Source organism: Chrysemys picta, chromosome 9 (genome assembly GCF_011386835.1).
Source record: "Chrysemys picta bellii isolate R12L10 chromosome 9, ASM1138683v2, whole genome shotgun sequence".
Classification (NCBI taxonomy): domain Eukaryota; kingdom Metazoa; phylum Chordata; order Testudines; family Emydidae; genus Chrysemys; species Chrysemys picta.
In genome coordinates, this window is record NC_088799.1 from 104034110 (window position 1) to 104045963 (window position 11854).

The 11854-nt window shown below is 57.7% G+C and overlaps 1 protein-coding gene across 10 annotated transcripts; it reads right to left on the minus strand.

Moving 5' to 3' along the window:
- Positions 1 to 1121: 1121 nt before the first annotated feature.
- On the minus strand, positions 1122 to 11516 carry LOC101939054 (NHS-like protein 2). Of its 10 annotated transcripts, XM_065557390.1 has the most exons (9): positions 10032 to 11515; positions 5871 to 6078; positions 5547 to 5678; positions 4982 to 5140; positions 4524 to 4637; positions 3372 to 3472; positions 2340 to 2412; positions 1983 to 2051; positions 1122 to 1369 (listed from the first exon to the last, which is right to left on the minus strand). In XM_065557390.1, the coding sequence occupies exons 1-9, from the start codon at positions 11430 to 11432 to the stop codon at positions 1332 to 1334; spliced, it is 2295 nt and encodes a 764-aa protein (XP_065413462.1). In that variant the 5' UTR covers positions 11433 to 11515; the 3' UTR covers positions 1122 to 1331. The 10 variants fall into 10 exon arrangements, 6 of the variants coding, with proteins under 6 accessions (XP_065413462.1, XP_065413463.1, XP_065413465.1 ...); XM_065557391.1 differs by lacking the exon at positions 4524 to 4637 and having other exon boundaries at positions 10032 to 11516; XM_065557393.1 differs by lacking the exon at positions 2340 to 2412.
- Between the last annotated feature and the right edge of the window lie 338 nt (positions 11517 to 11854).

The following is an 11854-nucleotide window of genomic DNA, read 5'->3' on the forward strand; positions in this document are numbered from 1 at the left end:
GCTGGCTCCCTTCTAGGCCCAGCCTCTGCCAGACAACCAAGACTGGGCACAAGGGGCAGCCGCAGCACCAATGGAGGTCTAAGCAAAGCTCAGAAGGAAGGTAACAGTAACTGGGGCTGCAGGCCAGGCACCTCCTTGCCTCAGGGCAGCGGCTCCACGCCCCAGCTGCACAGACCTTCCTAGCCCGGCAGCTAATGCTACGAGACACGCTGGCTGTTTGCCTGCCCGTAGGAAGGGATTAGTAATCGCTCTCCCAAGAGGCCTAGGCATGCCCCACTCCAGGAGAGAATTCGGAGAGGAACACGTAGGCCTCCCCCTCCTTTATCTCGTGTCTCCAAGTGGGACAGCAGAGGAATTCCCAGCAGGGAAGACATCATCTTCCCTGCCCCCTGCCCCACACGGTCTCCCCCTCCACAAGCTCGAGGCTGGAACTGGCTGGTGGCAGAAGCTTCGCCCACTCTCAGTTCAGCTGCAGGAGGCTTGGAAGATGCTGTGGTGACCTCATGCTGGCTGCCACCCTGGGACATTTCCTCTAACGGGAGGAAGTGAGAGTGATGTGGGACTAGGCACTAAGGAAGGGAGGGGCCTGTGGCCTCTCCTCCCCCCCACCCCCCAGGTGCTGGCTGGCTGGGTCAGAACCAGGGCTGGGAGAGACAGGTGCCCTCAAGGCAGAGTGCAGAGGAGGATTCCTTAAAGCCCAAGCAGCTGGCACTGCTGGAGCCAGTGTCCTTGCTCCCTGCCCACCCGACAGACGCTGTGATGTGAGTGAGGGCCACAGGGGGACCCACAGCCCAAGGGTCCATGCCTCACACTGCACCTGTAAGGGCCTCAGAGGGAAGCTGTGACAAGGGAGCTGTGCCTAGGGCAGGCAGGTGAGCTGCACTATGGGACCCCATGTACCACAGGCGTCACAGGCTGCCTTGGGGCAAGACAACAGGACCCAGTTTGCAAGAGGGCCACGTCCAGCCCCAGGAGTGGTGCTTCCTGTGCTGGGCGCTGGCTGCAGCCTAGCCTGGGGGGCTCTTTCCAGCTAGGAGCGCTGGGCCCTGCGAGGCTGCATGCCCCCAGGCCAGCAGAGTAACACACGCCAAGGGGAGCAAGAGGAGGGCTCCACACAGCACCAAGGGGAAGGAAGAGAAGTTTATTTACCTTTAAAAAAAACAAAAACAAAAAAGCCACAATTAAGAATTCCCCCCCGCAGGTGTCCGTGTGAACAGTCACCGCTCGCTCCAGGCGCTGGGCTACAGGGTTTTCCTTCAGGCTCTCCAGAGCAGCGCACCCCTGCGAGGAGCCTTCTAGAGAGGCAGACGCAGGCCCTCCATGCTTTGCTGTCACTCGTCTTCCAAGGCACAGTCCTGTGAGAGGGAGCCTGGGGGAGGGGGAACAAACAGGGGCATCATGGGACAAAAGACACTGACAGCGAGTCACTTCTGTCACTTCAGCACATGCCTGGGCCTGAGGCAGCCACAAGCAAGGCCTGGGGCAGAGAGAACAGCTGGCACCGTGGCCAGCTGCCCGGTAGCACGAACCCTTAACGGCTGGCCTAGTCCGCACAAAGGTGCTCCCGTTGCCTACAGGAAGGGCACAGAGACTTCAGTGCCGTCTGGCCCACCCGCGAGGGAAAGACCAGGAACCCCAACCCAGGGAGGCTGGTACGAGAAAAGATGCTCCCAGCTCCTGAGCCAACTCTCTGCAGGGGCAGGAGGCATTGGGCTACAGCCAGCACCTCACCTTGGTTGCTGTAAAGAAGCACATGGTCTGTCTGCCCTGGGGGCAGGGGGTGCACTCACTGGCTCTGGTCCACAGTGAGCTCGTGGGGTGACCCCACACACACTGCTCCAGCTGCTGGGCTGTGGGACTAACTCCCCCCGTGCGATGGGCTCACAGCGCCACCTTCCCTCAGGCAAGGAGGGGGCTTTGGGAAGGTTGGCAAGAGGGATTTCCAGGGGCATGGCCACTGTCAGAGGAGGGGGATCACCTACCTGCCCTCAGCTGAGCCTCCAGGGAGGAGATCGTCCTTCGATAGGCTTCACATTGGGCATCTCTTGCAGCTGAAGAACAGGGGAGAGGTCAGTGTGTGCCCAGCCAGCCCGGTAGAGCGCGCTGCAAGGATGCTTGCTGGGCAGAGGGGAAGGGAGCCCGAGCGCAGGATTCTGGTGGTGGTTCCCACCGCATGGGGTAGGGACACAAGGCCTGAGTGCCCAACTGCAGCACTGGGGCTCCCAGGAACTGGAGGGGGCCTCCCCACCCCACCCCGGGGCCATGCTTCAGCAGCAGCGCTCCAGCTCCCGCTCCCGCATGGCACCGCTAGGAGGAGGAGGGATTTCTGCCCCACATACCAAGCTCATTCTTCACTCTCTGCAGCTCACTCCTCACTCTCTGCAGCTCCTGGGAGAGCAGCTGATCTGGAAGCTGACGGAGAAAGGCTGTTCACCACCAACCAGGGAAGCGGGCAAGATACGAGCCGTTCTGCTGCCCCTTGCCCAGTGCACTTTGATGCTGCAGGGGTCTGGAGCAGAGTTTCATAGGGGGACCCTGGTGTCCAGCTCCACCCAGGAGGGGACCGGAACAGCCCATTGCATCAAGACAGTCTGTAGCTGGCACATGCCCGATGGAAGTAATTCCTTGGGAAGCGGGAGCTTTGAGCACCAGGAGGTGGACATGGCACTGCATAGGGGAGATGGCAGAGCGCGGACATGGCCCCATCACCACAGTGCCCGGCACCTCCCAAGCGTTTAGAAGAACACGGTTCCCATCTGCTTGGCTTGTGGTCCGTCTGCTGCGTGTGAACAGGGCACATGTCTGGGCAGGGCCAAGTCAAAGCAATGGTCCTGCACTTTGTCAGGGCTGCTCACTCCTCCCCCTTGCGGCAGAGCCTGTGCCCAGTTCCTATGAAATTTCTGTTCCCTGTGGCCACCAGCATCTCCCACTGGGGAGACTGGTCAGGGGAGGTCAGGGCTGCAGAGGGAGCAGCAGCTCACACACCCAGGCCACTCCCAGGCCGGGCTTTCATTAGCAGGACGAGTGCGCGGCTCCAGGGCTCTGTGGAGTAGGGAGCCACTGCTGAGAGCAGCACTGGGATGACTAAGGGTGGGAGTTCAAGGAGAGAATGCTCCGAAGCTCTTCCTTCCCCTCCAAGTCTCACCTCACTGCTGCTAGGGGGCAGCTTTGCATTCATGCCCAGCCTGGCTGGAAGCCATGAGAGCCCCTGCCCTGAAGAGCCCGTGGTTTAAAGGTTCAGGTATCCCAGGGCCCATCCCAGTCCCACAGAGCACCTCCTTCATCCCGCCATTTCTCCGGCCCTGCTGAGCCGCACCCAGTCGCCTTGTGAGAGCTGTGCTGAGCGAGGCCAGGAGACGGACGGTTGTTACCTGCATGAAGGGCGCTGCACCTCCACTCTCCAGGGCAGAGTCAGGGAGGAAACTGAGAGGAGCTGGGGAATTCCCACCCGTCTGAGGCTGGGCCATTCCACCTGCAAAGAGACTCCGACATGGTGCAGAACCATCCAGGCCCATCCGCTCTCCTGCTCCTCCGTCCCCCCCACGCCTTGCTCCAGGCACCTGGATCGGGGTGGGTCCCAGGCACTCCCTGCCCACCAGTGCTGCAGTCTGAACAGCTGCCACTCATGGGCACAGGACAAGTCTTTGTTCCGGCACCGGGCATTTTCTTGGGATGCTGCTGCCCTCCACTGGCAAGAAGTTGCATCTGCACCACTTAAAACTTCCCCCAAATGGCCCACGGGCATCCAAGGGGCGACCAAGTCTTAGGGCTGGTCTACACTGGGGGGGGGGAAATCGATCCAAGATACGCAACTCCAGAAGTCGAAGTATCTTGGATCGAATTACCTGGGATCCACATGGCGCGGGATCGACGGCCGCGGCTCCCCCGTCGACTGCGCTACCGCCCCTCACTCTGGTGGAGTTCTGGAGTCAACGGTGAGCGCGTTCGGGGATCGATATATCGCGTCTTAACGAGACGCGATATGTCGATACCGGATAAATCGATTGCTACCCGCCGATATGGAACAGTCCCCTGGCTTAGTCAGGGAACCACGTTTCCCTTTGTTTACTGGCAGAGATTTGCAGTCCCTTTCTGCTCCTTCAGGAGCAGAGCTCAGCACACACTCTCCCGCCAGGAGCCCACAGAGGATGTGGAGATGGGCCCCAAACACACTATGCCATTTGCCACTCCCCTTTAGCCCTGGCCAGCACATCAGAGAATCTCAGGAGCCACAAATGCGGGTGGGAGCCTTAAGCAGCCAGTGTCTGGCCCAGGACAGCGGCACTGAAGGGGTGAGGTGGACGATAGATGCCAGGCTTGTGTGCTGTCTAACCATGTCAGGGCCCCGCCCGAGAGGTTCCCTAATTCCAATGGAAGGATAAGCTGAGCCTTAGCGCCGGGAGAAGCAGGCCTGGCCAAGGAAGCACCCAGGCAGGAGTTCCTGCTCCCTTTGCTAAGAACCCAGCCCCCAAACCGCTAACCATGTCTCGTGGCATCCCAAAGCTACTGAACTGCTCACTCACCTGCACTGGTGCAGTCTTGCCCCACAGCCAGCACTGGCTTGTCCTCAGTGTCTACAGAGAGCCCTTCTCCGCCACTGGGCTCCACGGCTTGGGCAGCTGCTGCTGAGTTAATGTCTAAAAAGTGAAGGTGAAGGGTGTCACCCTCTGCCCAGGTAGCGTCAAGCCAGTGGGATCTGCCCTAACCAGGGCATGCCATGATGGAGCCCTCGACTGGAGCTCCAGGCTGGGAAAGCCCAGGAGGGCCCTGGGGAAGGAGGCTCAAAATAGCACTTCTACTTCCCACTGTGCAGCCCTTTGCTGAGCCCAGCATCCACACTACACCCCAGGAATCAGCCCGATTCTCTGAAGACCGGGGAGGAGATGGATAATCTGACCAGGCCCTGCAGCTCTCTGTCCACCAGCCCTGCCTGCAGCAGGGAGGCACCAGGACTGCAAGCCCCTTCTCCTCCCAGACCTACCTTTACCTAGGCGAGCTCGCTTGGGGGAAGGGAGCCTTTTGGGGGAGGCTGTTGTCCTCCCTGTTGGTCTCAGTCGGGAGTGGGGAGCCCTGATGGGAATCGCAGCGGTGGCAGCCCTTCGAACAGGCAGCTTGTTGCAGCCAGGTTTGGCGACACCTGCTGAGGAGGTGAGGAGCGTTAGCCTGGAGGAGACCTAGGCCAGCTGCAGAGGGGCTGGCCCCAGAATAGCACGGCCAGGGACTGGAGCATGTGCGTATGCAGCCTCAGAGCTTAGCCATGCTCCTCTTGCACTGCCCCAGTGTGGACCCCCCAGCCTCCCCTGCCCAGAACGCAGCATTCCCACCACGCAGCAAGCCCAGCAAGGCTGTGGCCGCTCACAGAACACCACGGAGCTGGAGCTAGGGTCCAGGACAGCACTCCCAAGACAAGTGAGCAGGCACCTTCCGTTCCCAGCCCCTGCTGCTCTCCAGATGAGCGTTGGGGGTGCTCCCCCATAACGCTGCTCCCTGCCTGCAGCACTACCGGAGCTCCCTGCTCTGCACGCAGCAGGATTACAGGCAGTTACTTTCCGTCTCTTGGTCCTGGGAGCTGGATCTGGCTCCTGGCTGCCCAGTGGGAAGAGTGCATGCTGGCTGCAGGGTCCCATTGATGTGCTGCATGCTGCTGGGTCTGGGCTTCATTAGTCTTAGCCTGGTACCTGGGGAAGAGAGGGAAAGGAGAACAAGGATTTCACAGCCCCCAAGGGCAGCCAGGGGAGCTGAAAAGTCCAGCCAGGGCTCTGCCACAGAGAGCAGATGGCCTCCCCATCAGGTCAGACCCTCCTTCCCATCTCCCCCCCCCCCCCCTCCCTCCCAACAACTCTACTGGCTTCCTTCCATTGAGTGCTCACCTGGGTAAGTTGGGAGTTTGGTTCCCGGAGCTCCAGCCCCTTTGCTCGTGCAGAGGATCCCTGGACCCAGAGAAACTCGGGATCCCATGAGCAAGGGTCTGCTGCTGCTGAGTCCTGGGACTTTGGTAGGAGGCTGGAGGGATGAGGGGCACTTCTCACTGCAAGGTGGCTTTGTAGCACTCTGCTTCACAGTGCCGCTGGCAGGGAGCTAGAACCAGACGGATGAGCCATGGGTTAGACCCTGGTGGCAAGCAGGGAGGCAGGCCAGGCCTCTCCTGCCCCCTCCCCTGCCACCATTCAGACGCAGGCTCAGAAACGGAGTCTGTCCAATCCCACCTCCAGAACAGCAGCCAGCCCAGGGGATGCTCTGGTGGACTCCTCTGCCTCCTGAACACCCCCTGGCCTGAAGTCTGTGGCTCACTCCCGCCCCCCACCACAGAAGGAGCAGCCCCTCTGAAATGGCATTTCTGGAGCCACCATAGCATCACAACAGCAATAAAACAGCTCTCCAGAGAAGCACCAGGAACCTGCAGGTGGCCAGTCCCAGGCCCTCTGCCCACCCTGCTACTCCTTGTGCGACTGCCCAGGCTCCCCCTGCATGGGGAGCTTCCACAGTGGAGTCATCACCCACATCTAGGGGTGAAGCCTCGGCCAGCTTTTGAGAGGCTCATAGCCCCAGTCTTAGTATCCACCCACCTGTACCAGCTTTCCTCAAACTAACCATCTCACCAACTCCTAGCTCCAACACAAGGGCCCCCACTTCACAGATCCAAACCAGGCTGTTCTAAGGGTCAACATGAGTCATTGTCCCCCACCTCTAACTTCACATTCATCCTTCCTGAGCCAGCAGGGCAGGGCAGCTTTGCCTTCAGATCTCCCCCGCAACAGTAGTAGGTCTGCCACCCATGTCACCTAGATTCAATCCAGCTCAGGTAGGCTGGCCATGCACAGCTTTTGCTGTGTAGACAGACCAAGGTCCAGCATCCCATTTGACAGTATCCTGTACCTAGTGCTTCAGAAAGCGAGAGAGCCCCTTGTGAGGAATTATGGAGTAACTCCTTACCCACTCCAGGCAGACATGCTCTGAAGCACAATGGTAGACATCCCTTAGGAAGGAGTCTTCCAGCTCCTCCAAGGACTGATTGGGCAACCCGCATTCTCCCTATCCTCAGTGGATCCAGCTTGTGGGTGGAGCAAGAGAGGCACAGCCTCCCTGACTCAGTGTCTTCTCCCCAGCTCCTGTCTTAACTCTCTCTCCTCAGTTCAGTTATTCTAACAGAAACATGAGCACGTTCCTCCCAAGGGTGCCAATTAGGGGGTGCAGGGAATGGTGGGAGCCCCCCTCTGAGTTTCATACAGGAGGTCTGCAAGCTCCCAGATAGAACTCTTAACTACAGCACAGGATTAGGGCATGTCTACACTGCCCACTTACAGCACGGCCAGGCTGTGTCATCACGCTTTATGGGGGAGGGGAGGCACGCAGGGAGCTCTCCCTCCAGCCATACAAAATAACCACCACGAATGAGGGCTGGTAGCTTTATCGCCGGGAGCAGCAAAAGCATGGTCTATACTAGCGCTTTTCAGTGCTAAAACTTTTGTCCCTGAATGATTTAAGTTTTAGCGCTGAAAGTGGCAGTGTAGCTACAGCCTTGATGTGAAATATAAGTTGTGCAGAGGAGAGGTGCCCTGGGGCAGGGAGTCAGTGTTTTGTTTACAAGCAGAGGCCGGGTGATTGAGATAAGAAAGGCTAGTGATTAAATGAAGGGTCTGGAAGTTTAGGTGTAAGAGGAATCCCTCCGTGGAGGGAGGAAGGGTTGCGTCAGAGAGAACAGGGGATTCAGAAGAAAATACAGCAAAGCACTGAGCCTATGTTACATTCAGAAAAGGGGGAGGTTTGGGGGTGTAGGTGAAAAGAAGGGGTCAGACCCAGGGAAGGGCTAGCAGTGTGAAGAGAAGTGCCCACGCTACTTGTGGTACTTATGTAGCCTCATCACCATAGTATCTGAGGCTGCACCTCACAACATGTAACCTATTTCTCCTCCCAGCCCCTCAGTGAGGTAGAGCAGGGCTGTTATCCCCATTGTACAGAAGGGGCACTGAGGCACACACAGACTAAAGGCCAGATTTTCAAAGGTATTGAGGTGCATCTGAAGAAGTGAGGTTTTTTACCCCACAAAAGCTTATGCCCAAATAAATCTGTTAGTCTTTAAGGTGCCACCAGACTCCTTGTTTTTTTAGGCACCTTGTGAGATTTTCAAATGCACTTAGAAGTTTTGGTGCTTTGTAAACCCCGCTAGGTACCTAGCACCATCTTTGGGTGTCTAAAAACCTTAGAAATTTTGTCCTTAAAGCACTGGCCTGGGGTCAGACAGGAAGTCCGTGGGCGGGAGTAGAACCCAGGTTTTTCAGGGCTAGTTCCCTATCCAGCAGACCAGCCGCTCTCTGCTGTATGCTGGGGGAGGCGGGGGGTGAAGAAGAGAGAAAGGACTCTGATAGATGGGACCAAAACCAAGGCAGCCAGTTCTCTAAGACTCCGGCAAATGGTCCCAGGAGGTTAGGATAGAGGTCATGGTTGACAGCATGAAAAGCAGCACAGAGGTCAGGAAGGATGGAGAATCAGAGTCAGATGAGAGGAGCTCACTTAACTCCCAAGGGGTGGCAGGTTCTGCCCCAGGCTGGGTTGTAGAGCAATGGCTGTTGGGCAATTTTACATTTTAACTGAAAACCATTTTGTTCAGTCATTGTTTGTTCTGCGTTTGAGAAAAGGAAGGGATCAGAGAGTGTCGTCTGAGTATCAGGTGCGTTTATGCCTCAAACTCTTAGAAAGAAGAACAGGAGGACTTGTGGCACCTTAGAGACTAACAAATTTATTAGAGCATAAGCTTTCGTGGACTACAGCCCACTTCTTCGGATGCATATCAGTGGGCTGTAGTCCACGAAAGCTTATGCTCTAATAAATTTGTTAGTCTCTAAGGTGCCACAAGTCCTCCTGTTCTTCTTTTTGCGGATACAGACTAACACGGCTGCTACTCTGAAACTTTTCAAATTCTTAGGGTTTCAGCTGTATCCAGGCCAATTCCAGAACAAAGAACAGAAACTGCATCTACAGAGTCTGTACTTCCACACCATAAAGTCAACGATTATTGTCATGATTTGCATTATTCACTGGGCACCATCTGTGTGCTCAGCGCTGTTCAGAGTATGCCAGAAAATCCAGTCCCTGAGCCAATGCATCTAAGCTGTGTGACTCTGGATAAGATGGCTCAGATATTTAAGCATGAAGTGTATAGTTATTGACCATACATGTTATAAACATCAGTGAACATGTGATATGTATGAGTGGAGGCACTGATGGCAATAGACGTTTTACTGGATTAAGGACTAGAAGATTTGACCCTCCAACTCTCTTTCTAAAGGAAGAGTTGCCCAGAGCTCCTGTGCCTGTTTATTTTCTTGTCCTGCCTGCAGTTGCCCTGATGTACCTCAGAAGTGTCAATTCCCCCCCTACCCCCTCCAACTTTAAAACGTTGAATTTTCGTGTTTGATTTAAAATATTCTGCTGTGAGAACTGCAACTCAGTTGCTGTAGTGTTGTGCTTAAGAGCCTTCTGGAAAGTAACTAGACTTTAAACAGAAGTAAAAGCAGTGTTACCAAGGCTTGTGATTTTTGCCATGAGTCTCATGATACAGGGAAACCCCGCTATAGGATGGATCTGTAAAAAGCAACAGAGAGTCCTGAGGCACCTTTAAGACTAACAGATGTATTGGAGCATAGGCTTTCGTGGGTGAATACCCACTTCATCAGACACTGAGAATGTTCATATTAGAGCTGAGTGGGTCTAATATTTCTCTTTTTAAAAAAAAAAACATAGGAGCACTATATCTAATCCCTATCAGCTAATTTCTAAGTTACCTGCAAAAAAAACCCAAAAAAACCAACCAACCAAAAAAAAAAAACCAAAAAAAAACACACACCCTAGAGTTCCCAGGTGCCTAAGTAGCCCTTGGAATCACGATTACATTTGCTCCCCCCACCAAATCTGAAATAGCACCTTGGTCCCTCCCTCACGTTGCTCCCATGGGACACTGAAGTAAGGGGCAGTTGGAAGAGGCACTTGGCATTATTAGTCAGCAGTAATGCTGTAGCACCCCCACCACTTACTTGGGCAGCAGGCTGGGTCTCCACGTTGGATCCCTGGCTTGTTTTTCCAGTGGCAGCTGCTTTCTGCAGGCTGGGCCCAGAGTTACCCAGAGACAGACTTGTTGCTTTCCCCTCGGAGGCGATGCCTCTGCTCCTTGGAGGCAAGCCTGCTCTCAGCAGCTCCCGAGAAGCTCTCCGAGATTCAAAGGAAGCGAGGGCCAGACTCCTACTTGCTCTTGGGGTGGTAAAGGCCAGGGGCAGCGATTTGATAGCAGCTTGGCCTTCAGTACTGGCATAGCTTCTGGAAGAGACAGGCAAAGCAGTACTCTTCCGAGGTGGTTTGAGACGGACCTTGCCACGGGACTCTTCTTCAGGTAGGTTCCCGCACTTGGAGATGGCGCTCTGGGTTTCCTTGGGTGCTGCAGATTTGGAGCCAGCCTGACTTGGGCAGGTTAGCTCTCTTGGCATTGAACGTCTAGAGGAGTTTGGGTCCCTCTGTTCCAAGTCATCTCCTAGGGGACTACCTGTCACAAAGTGAAACTTTGCTGGGCCCATCAGAGGAGTGGAGGTTGCAAAGGAGCTGGAGCCTAAAGAAACGGTGCTTTCGTTGGCTAGGATTTCCAGCTCATGGGTTCTATAAGCAGACCTGCTCCGCTCTAGATCCTCCACCTCGGACTGGTCAGCCAGGTGCTCCCTTTCCACAGGCAAGGTCACAGTGGAGCCCAGCTGGTTAGCAGCAGAGACCTCAAATGTTACCTGCCTAAGGGACGCACTGGTGTGCCCAGACCCCTGGAGCTCAACGGTGAGGTTCAGAGCATCTGGCGCCTGCGGGCCCAGCAGTCCCCTGTGCTCGGGCTCTGTGCCCTGGGCTGGGGCGGCTCCCCCGGCCCCGGCGGGCGGGACTTCCACTGCCCCCGGGCTCTGGCAGCCGGGCCCCCGGGCCCGTAGCCCCTCTTCCTCCCGCCGGGGAGCGAGCGGCTCCAGGCCGGGCTGCTCTGAGCGGGGCGGCGCCGGGGGCCCGGGCCGCTCGCCCCCCAGAGCCCAGGAGGTCTCCAGGGGCAGGGGCTCCGCCTCGATGCCGGAAAGCTGCAGCTGCCGCGCGATGGCCAGGCACTCCTCCGCGAAGAAGCTGCGGAAGAGCGGGGTCTCGGGCGAGCCGCAGCCCAGCCGGAGCCGCCCCCGCTGCAGCAGGTCGGGGGACGGGGACGGGGCCTCCAGCGGCCTCTCGCGGGCCGCTCCCGCGGGCTCCGGCTCCTCCTCCCACACCGGGCTCAGGTGCCGCGGCCCGCGGGCCCCGCGCCCCTCCCACGCGGCCGCCTCGCCCCCGCCGTCGGGCCGGGGCCCGTGGGCAGCGCCACGCGCGGGGCTCCCCGGGCCGCTCCACGCGGGCTCGGCCCCGGGCGGGGGCTGCGGGTCCTTCATGCCGCGCCCGGCTCTGAGCGGCGCCCCGGGGATGTGGAACGCGCCGCCCGCCTCGCTTTCGTACGCCGCGTCTCAAGGCTATTGGGCGCCTGGCCACCAATCAGCGCACTCTATCCCCTCAGCCAGTCACCGCGCAGCGCTCCTGAGCACGTGCCAATGGCTCACCAATAGCAATGGGGATCGCTGCGCGACGGAAACTGCCTTGTCCAATGGGAGTGGGCGGGGTCTCTCCGCCCTGGGCCGCAGTCACGCGTGGGCCAGGCCACTAGTTACCTGCGGGCAGGGGCGCCACTGGGCTCGCTCCACAGCCCAGCCTGGGCTCTGCAGGGGGAGCCAAGGGCCGGGATAGCTCAGTGGTTTGAGTATTAGCCTGCTAAACCCAGGGTTGTGAGTTCAATCCTTGAGGGGGCCACTTAGGGATC